The sequence below is a fragment of the Schistocerca nitens genome, chromosome 10 (assembly GCF_023898315.1).
Source record: "Schistocerca nitens isolate TAMUIC-IGC-003100 chromosome 10, iqSchNite1.1, whole genome shotgun sequence".
Lineage (NCBI taxonomy): Eukaryota > Metazoa > Arthropoda > Insecta > Orthoptera > Acrididae > Schistocerca > Schistocerca nitens.
The window spans coordinates 54,985,344-55,002,614 of record NC_064623.1 but is presented as its reverse complement, the minus strand read 5'-3'; the positions used below and the strand labels follow the sequence as shown (position 1 = coordinate 55,002,614).

Here is a 17,271-nt window from a genome sequence, read left to right as displayed (position 1 = left end):
AAAATCACCCGAAGTCTACACCTACATCTACAATTATACTCCGCAAGCCACCCAACGGTGTGTGGCGGAGGGCACTTTACGTGCCACTGTCATTACCTCCCTTTCCTGTTCCAGTCGCGTATGGTTCGCGGGAAGAACGACTGTCTGAAAGCCTCCGTGCGCGCTCTAATCTCTCTAATTTTACATTCGTGATCTCCTCGGGAGGTATAAGTAGGGGGAAGCAATATATTCGATACCTCATCCAGAAACGCACCCTCTCGAAACCTGGCGAGCAAGCTACACCGCGATGCAGAGCGCCTCTCTTGCAGAGTCTGCCACTTGAGTTTATTAAACATCTCCGTAACGCTATCACGGTTACCAAATAACCCTGTGACGAAACGCGCCGCTCTTCTTTGGATCTTCTCTATCTCCTCCGTCAACCCGATCTGGTACGGATCCCACACTGATGAGCAATACTCAAGTATAGGTCGAACGAGTGTTTTGTAAGCCACCTCCTTTGTTGATGCACTACATTTTCTAAGCACTCTCCCAATGAATCTCAACCTGGTACCCGCCTTACCAACAATTAATTTTATATGATCATTCCACTTCAAATCGTTCCGCACGCATACTCCCAGATATTTTACAGAAGTAACTGCTACCAGTGTTTGTTCCGCTATCATATAATCATACAATAAAGGATCCTTCTTTCTATGTATTCGCAATACATTACATTTGTCTATGTTAAGGGTCAGTTGCCACTCCCTGCACCAAGTGCCTATCCGCTGCAGATCTTCCTGCATTTCGCTACAATTTTCTAATGCTGCAACTTCTCTGTATGCTACAGCATCATCCGCGAAAAGCCGCATGGAACTTCCGACACTATCTACTAGGTCATTTATATATATTGTGGAAAGCAATGGTCCCATAACACTCCCCTGTGGCACGCCAGAGGTTACTTTAACGTCTGTAGACGTCTCTCCATTGATAACAACATGCTGTGTTCTATTTGCTAAAAACTCTTCAATCCAGCCACACAGCTGGTCTGATATTCCGTAGGCTCTTACTTTGTTTATCAGGCGACAGTGCGGAACTGTATCGAACGCCTTCCGGAATTGCACAATGTCAGGTCGTCCACATGAATACTGAAAAAAAAAACTTTCCTTAAATTTCCGTTACGCGATAAATAATACAAATTTAATTGTTGTAGGTTCAGCTAAATATCTAGGGGTTGTAATTACAAACAACTTAAATTGCAACCATCACGTAGAAAATGTTGTGGGGAAGGCAAACCAAAGATTGCGCTTAGAAGGTGCGACAGATCTTTTTAAACAGACTGCCTGTAGTGGGGGGGTCTCCCACTATCCTTTAAATAATCAGTCTTCCTACCTGGATAGGTTTCAGGTTGTCTGCCCCTATCTCTGCGATGGTAGATACTGGTTTAGCCGACAAAAGCAGCGTTGACGAAAATTCAACTGAGTACGTGTCTCACAAAGACCACATAAAAAATGGTTCAAATGGCTCTGAGCACTATGGGACTTAACATCTATGGTCATCAGTCCCCTAGAACTTAGAACTACTTAAACCTAACTAACCTAAGGACATCACACAACACCCAGCCATCACGAGGCAGAGAAAATCCCTGACCCCGCCGGGAATCGAACCCGGGAACCCGGGCGTGGGAAGCGAGAACGCTACCGCACGACCACGAGATGCGGGCAAAAAGACCACATAACTCAAGTCCATGGGCAATAACTGAACGTTAGGTAAACTATCGAGTTTTCGGGATTCTTGCATGACTCGTTTAAAAATGTCTAAAATTTCCTTTAAGTTGATTTATTGTATTTAGAACACGGAAAATGACCATCAGGTTCGTATTTAATACCCCGACATCAGTATGCAATATTACTGACCGCTTTTGTTACAAGTTTACACCCGAAAACAGCCAGAAGATATTTAGTCCGACCCGATAATTTGAACGTCCTAAACAATCACTGACCCACGACTACCTGCGAGTTTACTCATTCAATCGGTTTCCTCTAAAGAAATGCTCGCCATAGTGTCTCATCATCTGCACGAAACACGCCACGCGGACTTTATGTTCGACATGAAATTTTCACACTCAAATATCCCCTAAAGTAAACCACTCACAAAGCTTTAACTTTCACAAAATACTCAAAACTGTAGTCGCTTTCCGTCAACGACACGAGAACTGATCAAACGCGTGAATTTATTCATTTTGGAACAAATTTGATGAGCGCTGTTTAATGTAGATGTTTACAAGAAAACTGTTATCGAGCGACTATCTCCGACTCATAGATCTGAGGCACAAAGCCGTACTTAAACGCGCGGAAATAGCTATCAAGTCCTATTCAAATAGTTCATATGGCTCTGAGCACTATGGGACTTAACATCTGATGTCATGAACTACTTAAACCTAACTAACCTAAGGACATCACACACATCCATGCCCGAGGCAGGATTCGAACCTACGACCGTAGCAGTCGCGCGTTTCCGGGCTGAAGCGCCTAGAACCGCTCGGCCACAGCGACCGGCCAAGTCATATTGGCTAGTGTGTCAAGCAGCGAATCAGACCATTTCGAGCTCTTCTAGATTTGCGGTATTTGTAATGCCAGGTTACCACAAGTAATTTAGACTAGAAATCTCGTAATTCCGAAACTAAATAAAATTTAATGAAAACAAAATACGATTCCTTTCGACAAAATAAATTACTAATAAATTTAATACTCAACGCCCCTTCTGGCTGGCTTTTACAAAAGCAAGCTCACGCAGACATATGTCACAAATTAGTCTATTGCACAACTTTCTGACGCATCCATTTACATAGTTTTAAATAAAATATCAAATTCTCACATTACGTATATCCTCCATTCACTCTCTCAGCCTCTCCGTTCACTCGCACGACCACAACAGGATGAAATAATAATTTTCCAAAGTTTTTTAATTATGTCACAAGTAAGTGGTAATGAAACTAAAGTAAATTCCAGAAAATTAGATTATATGAACCTATCCTCTTGGGTGTACTTTCAATTCATACTATCGACGAATAAATTACAGTTTCTAACTCAGTATCACAATGTCAGCACGGTTATTATGTGTTTCAGTAAAAAATTGATATCTCCGAAAGTACTGAAGTTATTGATTTGAAATTTTAACAGTGAAGTTGTCAGAATTAAATTTTCACTTTCCAGCGGAGTGTGCGCTGATATGAAACTTCCTAGCAGATAAAAACTGTGTGTGGGACCAGGACACGAACTCGGGACCTTTGCCTTTCGCGGGAAAATGCTCTACCATCTGAGCTACCTAGGCACGACTCATGACCCCTCCTTCAGGTTTAATTCCGACAGCAACTCGTCTCGTACCGTTTAAACTTCACAGAAGCTCTCCTGCAGACCTTGCAGAACTACCACTCCTGCAGACATGGCTTAGCCACAGCCTGGGGGATGTTTCCAGAATTAAATTTTCACTCTGCATCGGAGTGTGCGCTGATATGAAACTTCCTAGCAGATTAAAACTGGGTGCCGGACCGAGACTCGAACTCGGGACTTTAGCCTTTCTCGGGCAAGTGTTGTACGGTTGTGCTGATTTTTATCCACTTGACAACTTGGTGTGAGGTTCAACGTAAAATGAACACATTGCACAAGAAAAAGATTTTTAAGACCTGAAGACAACAGCAAAGTCCATTCGAAACTGGTTGTCTTAGACAAAAAAAAATATTTGTATGAAATGCGTGTTTAAACCACCATCAGCGAAAGGCAAAGGTCCCGAGTTCGAGTCTCGGTCCAGTACAGTTTTAATCTGTCAGGAAGTTTCATATCAGCGCACACTCCGCTGCAGAGTGAAAACCTCATTCTGAAAACATCCCCTAGGCTGTGGCTAAGCTGTCTCCGCAGTATCCTTTCTTTCAGGAGTGCTAGTTCTGCAAGGTTCGCAGAAGAGCTTCTGTGAAGTTTGGAAGGTAGGAGACGAGGTACTGGCAGAATTGAAGCTGTGAGGACGGGTCGTGAGTCGTGCTTGGGTAGCTCAGTTGGTAGAGTACTAGCCCGCTAAAGGCAAAGGTCCCGAGTTCGAGTCTCGGTCTGGCACACAGTTTTAATCTGTCAAGAAGTTTCATATCAGCGGACACTCCGCTGCAGAGTGAAAATTTCGTTCCGGATTACATTTATCTTTACTTAAATAATGTGTAGATCATGTCACGAATATCAGTAACCAATAATAACAAGCGTACACATACCAGTCCTGATCTACTCTCTGCTCTGTGTACGCTTGTTACTAGTATGTTTGCTTCTGACAGTTCTGTGTCGTATATTGATATTCATGACGTGCTCTACACATTATTTAAGTAACTACTAATGTGATGTTGTGGGTTAGACCATTTTAATCCTTATCCGTGAAGATGACCCATGACTTAAACCGGTCGATATTTGGGTTTAAAATAAAAGCAGCTGATGGTTAAACACGCATATATTACTTGACAGCTGTTGATAGACACCTTCCAAATATTTTAAAAAATGTTTTATACTGTATATGCTGTTGAATGTTTTTTAGCACTTCGGATGCGATTTCATCATTTGAACTTTGGGAACTTAGTGTTCATGAGCTAAAAAATAAATTGAAAATTTAAAAAAAAATTTCTTTCAAAAATGTTTCAAGAACATAAGTGACCGGTTTCGTTCATATCACATGACGATCATCAGACCTGTAATTTAATTTAGAAAGCAGTAGAAACCTTACTAGATTGACAATAAAATATTACAAAATGCTTATAAGGATAAAATACAGTAAGACTTGTTATACCCATGGCATCCTTCTAAGATGGTAGGTAGAGGACTCTTCTGAGCTGCTGTGATGTCAACTGGTGCCAGCAAGTGACGGGCATACGCTTAAGAACGAAGACGCCCCGCCTACCTCTTCTCCCTCTACCTCACGTCAACCAGTCAGTTGAGAAAATCATAGGACCCAGTTCTATCCATGGCAGAAATGTACCTTAGAACAGTACATAAATATTTATATCACAATCTTAAATTTCCAACTAGAAATATTACGAAATATAACTCCATTTTTAATAAATCAGTTTTATGACATAAAAAATGTATGTAACATCATACCACTCGGCAGCTGATCATTTCATCATTACATATATCTCCAGTGCCAAATAATGTTAATATCAGACAGACTGAATCTAGCAAAGGTGTATACTTGCAGTCAAGTCACAACTCACGTATCGATATGATGCCACAATGCCAAACACCTTCACAACATCGTTGACTTTGAATCTTCGACCATAGATACTAGTAGACTGTCCTTGCTGTGCAGAAGTTATAGCGTTGGTGTGGCTCCAACATAAACCACGTGACTGTTGGCAAAACGTGGCGGGGTTTCAAATCAGCGTTCTGCCATTCTTTATTTGTATCGTATTTTACCCACATTTCTCAATTGACTGCCAAACGCTTCCAACAAAAATTACTTTTTTATTTGCGAAAAATTATGTTAGAACTACATTTGACCTGGATTTGTTCACAGTACCATTTATAAAATCTAACAAATACATCGAACGCCCCTCTGGTGGGCAGCGGGACGAAATTACTATAAACTATAAATTAAAGTAAAATGTTGCTAAAATTCTTTAAAACGGTAAGAGTGGGCTCGTGTCAAAACTTTAAACATTGGATTCGCCGCGTTTTGAGCCCTAGTCACTCATATAAGAAAATGGGATATGGGAATTATGTCAACTATAGGTGCCAAAATTGTCGACTTAAGGATCAGGTCCATTTTAGAGTATCAATTTTAGGTGCACTTCAAAGGTTCAGTTCCTACTATTTTTACAAAAGTTTAAACTATCAGTTTAAAAAAATGGTATTTTAGATGAAAGGTGAGACTTTGAAGTTTCAGAAAATAATAATGGAGACTACATTTATTTAATAGTATTAGAAGGTAGAAAAAAATTCTCTTCATGTGCTCTTACCTTATTATAATCTCACTTGTATATACAAAAAGGCGCGTATGTGCAGATGGCTTAAAGTTTTTCCGTTTCAGGGCCTGTATCCAAAGCTACCTTCGGTTTTCATCCTTAGGGAGCCTATGAGTAGGAACGAGAAACATACTTACTTCTGTAAGCGAATTATCACAGATACTTTCCAAAATGTAATATGAGTCTGACTTTACAGGCGTCACTTTCAACATTTTAATTTACGTGATACTCTATTTCAAGTGTAAAAGACATATAAAAGTCACTTCAGCAGATTTCAATAAACGCATTTGTACTATCATAGAAACACTTACACGTGAAATGTGATGCCATTTCCCCCGACAAAACACTGAGTACAGCCATAAGCGCAACACGAAACAACCATGGTTTGCCAACATTCACGTGACTTTAGCCCAGAGATGTTGGAGCCAAGAAAATGACGTCAGGGCCAGTCTATTATACAGGGTGATTCAAAAAGAATACCACAACTTTAAAAATGTGTATTTAATGAAAGAAACATAATATAACCTTCTGTTATACATCATTACAAAGAGTATTTAAAAAGGTTTTTTTTCACTCAAAAACAAGTTCAGAGATGTTCAATATGGCCCCCTCCAGACACACGAGTAATATCAACCCGATACTCCAACTCGTTCCACACTCTCTGTAGCATATCAGGCGTAACAGTTTGGATAGCTGCTGTTATTTCTCGTTTCAAATCATCAATGGTGGCTGGGAGAGGTGGCCGAAACACCATATCCTTAACATACCCCCGTAAGAAATAATCGCATGGGGTAAGATCAGGGCTTCTTGGAGGCCAGTGATGAAGTGCTCTGTCACGGGCTGCCTGGCGGCCGATCCATCGCCTCGGGTAGTTGACGTTCAGGTAGTTACGGACAGATAAGTGCCAATGTGGTGGCGCTCCATCCTGCTGAAATATGAATTGTTGTGCTTCTTGTTCGAGCTGAGGGAACAGCCAATTCTCTAACATCTCCAGATACTGTAGTCCAGTTACAGTAGCACCTTCGAAGAAAAAGGGACCAAAAACTTTATTGGCCATTCTCTGTAAACTGTTTATAGCAACGTTTAATACACCGCCTATCAGGCTGTTTAACACCATACTTCGTTCGAAATGCACGCTGAACAACTGTCGTCGATTCACTTCTGCCGTACTCAATAACACAAAAAGCTTTCTGTTGAGCGGTCGCCATCTTAGCATGAACTGACGCTGATGCCTAGTCAACAGCGCCTCAAGCGAACAAATGTACAACTAAATGAAACTTTATAGCTCCCTTAATTCGCCGACAGATAGTGCTTAGCTCTGCCTTTTGTCGTTGCAGAGTTTTAAATTCCTAAAGTTGTGGTATTCTTTTTGAATCTCCCTGTATTTATGGTCGAAGCTTGTGGTAGTACCAACTTGGCCCGTAGACGGCTCACTCAGTATACATCGTCCGTACAGTTATTTTAAAGCTTTTAATTGATATTTTATACAATATAAGCAGTTCCATGGTTGTAAAGAGATATTTTATACATAACAATTTTTTTGTTATTGTTGTACTTTGTTTTTTTACGTTTTGACGATTATGTGAACCCGTTTTACGCTGATTGGTTGACGTGAGGTGGGGGGAAAAGAGGTAGGCGGAGCGTCTTCGTATTTAAGCGTATGCCCGTCACTTGCTGGCACCAGTTGACATGACAGCAGCTGAGAAGAGTGCTCCACCTACCATCTTGGAAGGTTGCCATGGGTATAGCAAGTCTTATTGTATTTTATCCGTATAAGCATTTTCTCATATTTTGTTGTCAATCTAGTAAGGTTTCTATTACTTTCTAAATTAAATTACAGGTCTGATGATGGTCATGTGATATGACCGAAACCGGTCACCTACGTTCTTGAAACAAACGTGGTGTGATCAAGACTGAATTTTTGAAAGAAAAATTTTTAAATTGAAAATTGATATTTTCGGTCAGTTTCATGAGCGTCCCCAGTTAAAAAGCTTTAAGTATTCACGTAAACAATTCGGGTTCCCAGGTGGATGCCGTGTTTCTTGACTTCCGCAAGGCGTTTGATACAGTTCCCCACAGTCGTTTAATGAACAAAGTAAGAGCATGTGGACTATCAGACCAATTGTGTGATTGGATTGAAGAGTTCCTAGATAACAGAACGCAGCATGTCATTCTCAGTGGAGAGAAGTCTTCCAAACTAAGAGTGATTTCGGGTGTGCCGCAGGGGAGTTTTGTAGCGTAGTTGCTATTCATAATATATATAAATGACCTTGTGGATAACATCTGAAGTTCACTGAGCCTTTTACGGATGATGCTGTAGTATATCGAGAGGTTGTAACAATGGAAAATTGTACTGAAATGCAGGAGGATCTGCAGCGAATTGACGCATGGTGCAGGGAATGGCAATTGAATCTCAATGTAGACAAGTGTAATGTGCTGCGAATACATAGAAAGAAAGTGCCTTTATCATTTAGCTAAAATATAGCAGGTCAGTAACTGGAAGCAGTTAATTCCATAAATTATCTGGAAATAGGCATTAGGAGTGATTTAAAATGGAATGATCACATAAAATTAATCGTCGGTGAAGCAGATGCCAGACTGAGATTCATTGGAAGAATCCTGAAGAAATGCAGTCCGAAAACAAGGGAAGAAGGCTGCAGTACACTTATTCGCCCACTGCTTGAATACTCCTCACCGGTGTGGGATCCGTACCAGATAGGGTTGATGGAAGGGATAGGGAAGATCCAACGGAGAGCAGCGCGCTTCGTTACAGGATCATTTAGTAATCGCGAAAGCGTTGCGGAGATGATAGATAGACTCCAGTGGAAGACTCTGCAAGAGAGACGCTCAGTAGCTCGGTATGGGCTTTTGTTGAAGTTTCGAGAACATACCTTCACCGAGTTGGCAAGCAGTAAATTGCTCCCTCCTACGTATATCTCGCGAAGAGACCATGAGGATGAAATCAGAGAGATTAAAGCCCACACAAAGGTATACCGACAATCTTTCTTTCCACGAACAATACGAGACTGGAATAGAAGGGAGAACCGATAGAGGTAGTCAAAGTACCCTCCGCCACACACCGTCAGGTGGCTTGCGGAGTATGGATGTAGATGTAGATTACTTTTCAGCACGGCCTCGTAGAGTGACCGAACGGGGCCATCGAGATGCGACTTTCCGCCGTCAGCAGAAATGGAAGAGGTTTCTCCGTCTGTGAAAAGGGGCGAGGCCACGCTTGTGAATGGAGCGGCCGCCGGGCTCGCATTTCTGCCCGCGAAAGCTGAATGGACGGAAAGGCCTGGTGGCTGTGAGTGAGGTGCCGGGACGCTGATGGACGGGTGGCGGCTGCGACTGTCCCTGGAGGCCGGTTTGGGGTTCCGAGAAACGCGCGACGCTCGGGGACCGCCGTGGCTCCATTGAGCGGCTTTCTCCGCCGGCCTGGTCGTCATCGCAGCCTCCAAATGCGGAGTCGGCGCCGCAACCTGTCTGGGAGGCTATACAGACCGTGCGCTCTGCGCGTATGTCGAAACCGGCTTTTCCACGTGTTATTTTGCTTTCAAACCCACCCCCCACCAACCGCTCCCCTAGCACCATGACACTGTGACCCATCGAAAGATACTTGATTGTCGCAATCACGATACTCTACGGCAGGAGTTCAGTAAGCAATCCAGCTCTTTTTTTTTCTGAAAGCAGACCAGTATCAGTTGCAAAGCGATTTAGAAAAGATTGATGTATGGTGTGGCAGATGGCAGTTGACGCTAAGTAACGAAAAGTGTGAGGTGATCCACATTAGTTCCAAAAGAAATCCGTTGGAATTCGATTACTCGATAAATAGTACAATTCTCGAGGCTGTCAATTCAACTAAGTACCTGGGTGTTAAAATTACGAACAACTTCAGTTGGAAAGACCACATAGATAATATTGTGGGGAAGGCGAGCCAAAGGTTGCGTTTCATTGGCAGGACACTTAGAAGATGTCGTCCTCTGTTAGAATATTGCTGCGCGGTGTGGGATCCTTACCAGGTGAGATTGACGAAGGACATCGAAAGGGTGCAAAAAACGGCAGCTCGTTTTGTATTATCACGTAATAGGGGGGAGAGTGTGGCAGATAGGCGAGTTGGGGTGGAAGTCATTAAAGCAAAGACGTTTTTCGTCGTGGCGAGATCTATTTACGAAATTTCAGTCACCAACTTTCTCTTCCGAATGCGAAAATATTTTGTTGAGCCCAACCTACATAGGTAGGAATGCTCACCAAAATAAAATAAGAGAATTCAGAGCTCGAAGAGAAAGGTTTAGGTGTTCGTTTTTCCCGCGCGCTGTTCGGGAGTGGAATGGTAGAGAGATAGTATGATTGTGGTTCGATGAACCCTCTGCCAAGCACTTAAATATGAATTACAGAGTAGTCATGTAGATGCAGATGTTGGTTTTATTTATTCCAACACACCATATTATTCTCCAAACTTTTCGCTACAAAACAATTTTTCCAGTCTCCGTTCAATGCAACGGCCCTACGCTACCTTATACTGAGGCGTCAAAGAAACTGCTATAGGCATGCGTATTCAAATACAGAGATATGTAAACAGGCAGAATACGGCGCTGCGGTCGGGAACGCCTATATAAGACAACAAGTGTATGAAGATAGCAACTGTTCTCGAAAGAACAGATACCATCGATGACCGTGCATCTTCTCTAGAATAAATGTTAATTAATTGAAACCCTCAGCTGCCGACGAGTGTTGTTGACATACATCGATAGGGACAGCTGAAACTGTGTGCCCCGACCGGGACTCGAACCCGGGATCTCCTGCTTAGACGGCAGACGCTCTACCCATCTGAGCCACCGAGGACACAGATGAATAGCGCGGCTACAGGGACTTATCCCTTGCACGCTTCTGGTGAGACCTGCCTCGGTCATGCATGTGTGTGATGTCCTTAGGTTAATTAGGTTTAAGTAGTTCTAAGTTCTAGGAGACTGATGACCCCAGATGTTAACTCCCATAGTGCTCAGAGCCATTTGAGCCATTTGAATTTGAAACATGTGTCCGCAAATCAACCGTTGCCGCGGTATCGTATTAATTCGATTTGGGAACCAGCTGTAAATGCCCCTGCATACCACTGTGTTTACGTTGGTATCTTAAGGACACCACACCCTGCCTATCTAACCCGTGGTAATTTAGGCAAGTATTTGACCCATTTCTGAAAAAAAACTATTTGATGCAGGACCATAATATTTTTACTGTATGTTACATGATGCTAATAGAGTCACTGAGTTTTTATGTTATGCAGAGTCTCTGAAAATTTCATTCATTTATCTATGATAGTTTCTGATATAATAGGGCATATGTACTGAAAATTTTAGTTTGTGAGAAATTGACTTTAAAGAAAAAACTTTTGAAAGCTGTTACTTACAGTTAATTAAAACTGTCCTGCTGCATATGATGGGCCTTCTTTGGCCTCTAGCAGGTCTTCCAGCTTCTTTTTCACCTTCCTGGATGTTTGTTTTGCTTTCTTCTTTATATTAGATGCATACCTGTCTGCATCGGCTATCTTCATTTTATCGCAGTGTTGCAGCCCAGTGATCATATTTTCACCAGGATTAATTCCCAGTTTTTTCAGTACCCAACACTTTGCAATATTACCAGAATTAAATGTAATAACAGCAACATGAACTCCTAGTTTCATTGTATGCATGCCTACAAATACAATTTTAGGAATGCGGTTCCAAATTATGCTGTCGAAACATTCATTTGGGTTCTGTGTCTGCCCATGCAGACATTTCCTTAGAAGGTCAGGATGAGCCAAGTCTCTGAAAATAGGTTTAACTGCTGTAATAACAGCAGCAGGAAGAGAATGCTGGTGAGAATAAGATTCTCCAGTTGCCTGAGCCCTATTGTATTTGCACCACGAATTTTCTCTTGATGGACACAATCCATGACGTGGCTTATCATCAGTAGAGGACTTATGGAAGAATATGGCCCAAACATCTCTCTTCACTGCCTCCAGATTTTCTTTATTTCTCGTAATTGCCTGTCCATAGTATACCTGCAAGTTTTCTACTTCAGTTTTAGTTAACCGACCCTGTCCGGTCAACAATTTTCCATCTTCTAATTTTTTTCCTCTCGTATCAACAGTTAGTTTTCTCAGCCTTGTTCCCAAACGTTTTTGAATATGGCCCACACATTCTATTTTGCTAACAATGGCATCTCCATATAGCTTAGAGTTGATAGTGGGTGGGTTGACAGTGGGTGACAGAAAAGCGGGCGAGGCACATAAACACACGTGGTAGGAAAATGCTCTTTAAATGCTCGAAAAAAAAAATTCAACAAAATCTTTTTCGGAGTACTTAAATAAAACCTTAATCTATCGAAATATGAAGAAAACCGAAAATCGGATTTTTTCGACCTGAACCACTGTGTGGTCCCCTTAAGGTTTGGAATCGACTATGTTTGTTTACGCATACACAACTACTTCCCTTTCCCCTCCGTGCACTGTTCATCACGATCAGTAACGAACGTGAAGGCAACGCATCCGCCGACTTCCAGACTCCCCAGACGTGACCGTTGTTAGAGGTATCCTGGATGCCTTGCCACGTGCTGTTCAGAAGAAATCGCCATCCCCTCGCACTCTTAAGGATTTATGGACAGCCCTGCAAGATTCATGTTGTCGGTTTCCTCCAGCACCACTTGAGACATTGGTCGAGTCCATGCCACCTCGTCTTACGGCACTTCTGCGTACTCACGGGGGTCCTACATGATATTAGGGAGGTGCTTCTTTGGCTCTTCAGTGTATATACACTACTGGCCATTAAAATTGCTACACCATATTATACTACAAACATATTATACTAGAACTGACATGTGATTACATTTTCACCCAATTTGGGTGCATAGATTCTGAGAAATTACTACCCAGAACAACCACCTCTGGCCGTAATAACGGTCTTGATACGCCTGGGGATTGAGTCAAACAGAGCTTGGGTGGCGTGTACAGGTACAGCTGCCCATGCAGCTTCAACACGATACCACAGTTCATCATGAGTAGTGACTGGCGTATTGTGACGAGCCAGTTGCTCGGCCACCATTGACCAGACGTTTTCAATTGATGAGAGATCTGGAGAATGTGCTGGTCAGGGCAGCAGTCGAACATTTTCTGTATCCAGAAAGACCCGTACAGGACTTGCAACATGCGGTCGTGCATTATCCTGCTGAAATGTAGGGTTTCGCAGGGATCGAATGAAGGGTAGAGCCACGGGTCGTAACACATCTGAAATGTAACGTCCACTGTTCAAAGTGCCGTCAATGCGAACAAGAGGTGACCGAGACGTGTAACCAATGGCACCCCATACCATCACACCGGGTGATACGCCAGTATGGCGATGACGCATACACGCTTCCAACGTGCGTTCACCGCGATGTCGCCAAACACGGATTCGACCATCATGATGCTGTAAACATAACCTGGATTCATCCGAAAAAATGACGTTTTGCCATTCGTGCACCCAGGTTCGTCGTCGAGTACGCCATCGCAGGCGGTCCTGTCTGTGTTGCAGCGTCAAGGGTAACCGCAGCCATGATCTCCGAGCTGATAGTCCGTGCGGCTGCTGCAAACGTCGTCGAACTGTTCGTGCAGATGGTTGTTGTCTTGCAAACGTCCCCATCTGTTGACTCAGGGATCGAGACTTGGCTGCACGATCCGACTGCTAGTGATACGAGGCCGTTGGGATCCAGAACGGCGTTCCGTATTACCCTCTTGAACCCACCAATTGCATATTCTGCTAACAGTCATTGGATATCGACCAACGCGAGCAGCAATGTCGCGATACGATAAACCGCAATCGCGATAGGCTACAATCCGACCTTTATCAAAGCCGCAAACGTGATGGTACGCATTTCTGCTCCGTACACGAGGCATCACAACAACGTTCCACCAGACAACGCCGGTCAACTGCTGTCTGTGTATGAGAAATGGGTTCGAAACTTTCCTCATGTCAGCACATTGTAGGTGTCGCCACCGGCGCCAACCTTGTGTGAATGCTCTGAAAAGCTAATCATTTGCATACCACAGCATCTTCTTCCTGTCGGTTAAATTTCGCGTCTGTAGCACATCTTCGTGGTGTAGCAATTTTAATGGCCAGTAGTGTAATTTTCCTTTACAAATATTAACACTCCAATAGCATCGTCAAAACACAGGCCTCTTACGCACCCTGTAGATAGCTGCCTCCTGAAACAGCCTCTACGGAGACGTGTGCAGTGACGAGCGGCCCACCGTGTGTCTGCTTTCAGACATGACGCAGCTGTTCCTTCGGAGCCCTGAGGACGCGGTAGCGCCGCTGGGGGACCGCGTCTCGTTCGACTGCCGGCTGCGCTCGGGGGCGGACCGCATCCGCTGGAAACACGCCGGCCGCTTCGTGTCGCACGTGCCGCAGCAGGCGCAGTCGACGTCGGCGTCGTCCCACGCGCAGCAGTCACCGCACCCGGCCCCCTCCGGCGCCAACGGCGGCAAGGGCCGCGTACGGTCCAGCTACCAGGTGCACGTCACCAGCTACGACCAGGCCGGCGACTACCAGGTCAGTACTACGGCAGCGGGCGCTCGCAGTTACCGCGGGCGCCACGTGAAAATCTTAAATGTAGCCTCATATTGTCAGGGAGGAGACGGCGGTCCTCCCAAAAACTGGTCCTGACAAAAAATTTTTAAAGTAAAATGTGGAAACTTGCCCAAGACACCAATATTATACAGAGTACGCGAAGGAACTTGCCCCTCTTCTTGCAGCGCTGTACCGTACATCTTTAGAAGAGTGTACCGTTCCAAAAGATTGGAAAAGGGCACAGGTTGTAAGTAGGCTGTTTAGATTTTTATGTTGGTAACGCCACGTAGCGCTTTGTATGAAAATCACTGACTGTGCTGTGTGCAGTCTGTGGCTGGTTAGCATTGTTGTAATTTGCCGTTGTAGTGTTGGGCAGTTGGATGTGAACAGCCCGTAGCGTTGCGCAGTTGGAGGTGAGACGCCAGCAGTAATGGTGTGGGGAGAGAGATGGCAGAATTTTGAGAGCGGACGATCTGGACGTGTGTCCATCAGAAAGAGTAAATTTTTAGTATCATGAACTGAGATATATATGATTACTTTTGAACATTATTAAGGTAAATACATTGTTTGTTCTCTATCAAAATCTTTTATTTGCTAACTATGCATATCAGTACTTAGTGCCTTCAGTAGTTAGAAACTTTCATTCAGCTGGCAGTATTGACGCTCGCTGTATTGCAGTAGTTCGAGTAATGAAGATTTTTGTGAGGTAAGTGATTCATGAAAAGTAAAGGTTATTGTTAGTCAGGGCCCATTCTTTTGTAGGGATTATTGAAAGTCAGATTGCGTTGCGCTAAATATATTGTGTGTCAGTTTATTGATGATCAGAATAAGTAAAGAGAGAAATGTCTGAGCGCGTTCAGTTTTGCTCAACTGTTTGAAAATCAAATAACGTAGAGGTTTTCCAGCACTGTCATTTATAAAGTTTCTTCTAAGGCGACGTTACAAGGTCATCCCCGTTTTCGAGAAGGGACGTCGAACAGATGTGCAGAACTATAGACCTATATCTCTAACGTCGATCAGTTGTAGTATTTTGGAACACGTATCATGTTCGAGTATAATGACTTTTCTGGAGACTAGAAATCTACTCTGTAGGAATCAGCATGGGTTTCGAAAAAGACGATCGTGTGAAACCCAGCTCGAGCTATTCTTCCACGAGACTCAGAGGGCCATAGACACGGGTTCCCAGGTAGATGCCGTGTTTCTTGACTTACGCAAGGCGTTTGATACAGTTCCCCACAGTCGTTTGATGAACAGACTGTGCGGATGGTCCCGGCGGAGGTTCGAGTCCTCCCTCGTGCATGGGTGAGTGTGCTTGTCCTTAGGATAGTTAAGTAGTGTGTAAGCTTAGGGACTGATGACCTTAGCAGTTAAGTGCCGTAAGATTTCAAACACATTTGAACATTTTTGTTTAATGGACAGAGTAAGAAAATGTTCAAATGTGTGTGAAATCTTATGGCACTTAACTGCTAAGGTCATCAGTCCCTAAGCTTACACACTACTTAACCTAAATTATCCTAAGCACAAACACACACACCCATGCCCGAGGGAGGACTCGAACCTCCGCCGGGACCAGCCATACAGTCCATGAGTGCAGCGCCTTTAGACCGCTCGGCTAATCCCGCGCGGCAACAAAGTAAGAGCATATGGACTATCAGACCAATTGCGTGATTGTATTGAAGAGTTCCTAGATAACAGAACGCAGCATGTCATTCTCAATGGAAAGAAGTTTTCCGAAGTAAGAGTGATTTCAGGTGTGCCGCAGGGGACTGTCGCAGGACCGTTGCTATTCAAATGGTTCAAATGGCTCTGAGCACTATGGGACTCAACTGCTGTGGTCATCAGTCCCCTAGAACTCAGAACTACTTAAACCTAACTAACCTAAGGACATCACACACAGCCATGCCCGAGGCAGGATTCGAACCTGCGACCGTAGCAGTCGCACGGTTCCGGACTGCGCGCCTAGAACCGAGAGACCACCGCGGCCGGCCGTTGCTATTCACAATATATATAAATGACCTTGTGGATAACATCAGCAGTTCACAGAGGCTTTTTCCGGATGATGCTGTAGTATATCGAGAGGCTGCAACAATGGAAAATTGTACTGAAATGCAGGAGGATCTGCAACGAATTGACGCATGGTGCAGGGAATGGTAATTGAATCTCATTGTAGACAAGTGTAATGTGCTGAATTGACGCATGGTGCAGGGAATGGCAATTGAGTCTCAATGTGGACAAGTGTAATGTGCTGAATAGAAAAAAAGATCCTTTATCATTTAGCTACAATATAGCAGGTCAGTAACTGGAAGCAGTTAATTCCATAAATTACAAATTATCTGGGACTAAGCATTGGGAGTGATCTAAAATGGAATGACCATATAAAATTAATCGTCGGTAAAGCAGATACCAGACTGAGATTCGTTGGAAGAATCCTAAGGAAATGCAGTCCGAAAACAAAGGAAGTAGGTTACAGTACACTTGTTCGCCCACTGCTTGAATACTGTTCACCGGTGTGGGATCTGTACCAGATAGGGTGGATAAAAGAGATAGAGAAGATCCAACGGAGAGCAGCGCGCTTCGTTACAGGATCATTTAGTAATCGCGAGAGCGTTACGGAGATGATAGATAGACTCCAGTGGAAGACTCTGCAAGAGAGACGCTCAGTAGGTCGGTACCGGCTTTTGTTGAAGTTTCACGAACATACCTTCACCGAGGAGTTAAGCA

The 17,271-nt window shown here is 43.6% G+C and overlaps 1 protein-coding gene and 1 non-coding gene across 4 annotated transcripts in view; one reads left to right on the top strand and one right to left on the bottom strand.

Annotated features, from left to right (window-relative positions):
* Window positions 1–17,271, top strand: part of LOC126210097 (interference hedgehog) — a 640,582-nt gene that overhangs the window by 502,431 nt on the left and 120,880 nt on the right. For all 3 annotated transcript variants that reach the window (XM_049939232.1, XM_049939231.1, XM_049939233.1), the window contains exon 3: window positions 14,249–14,532. In XM_049939232.1, coding sequence (XP_049795189.1) covers window positions 14,249–14,532 — 284 coding nt within the window. The remainder of the gene's footprint in view (window positions 1–14,248; window positions 14,533–17,271) is intronic.
* Trnar-ucu (transfer RNA arginine (anticodon UCU)) lies at window positions 10,740–10,813 on the bottom strand. The gene has a single exon. It is a non-coding gene; the product is annotated as a tRNA-Arg (tRNA).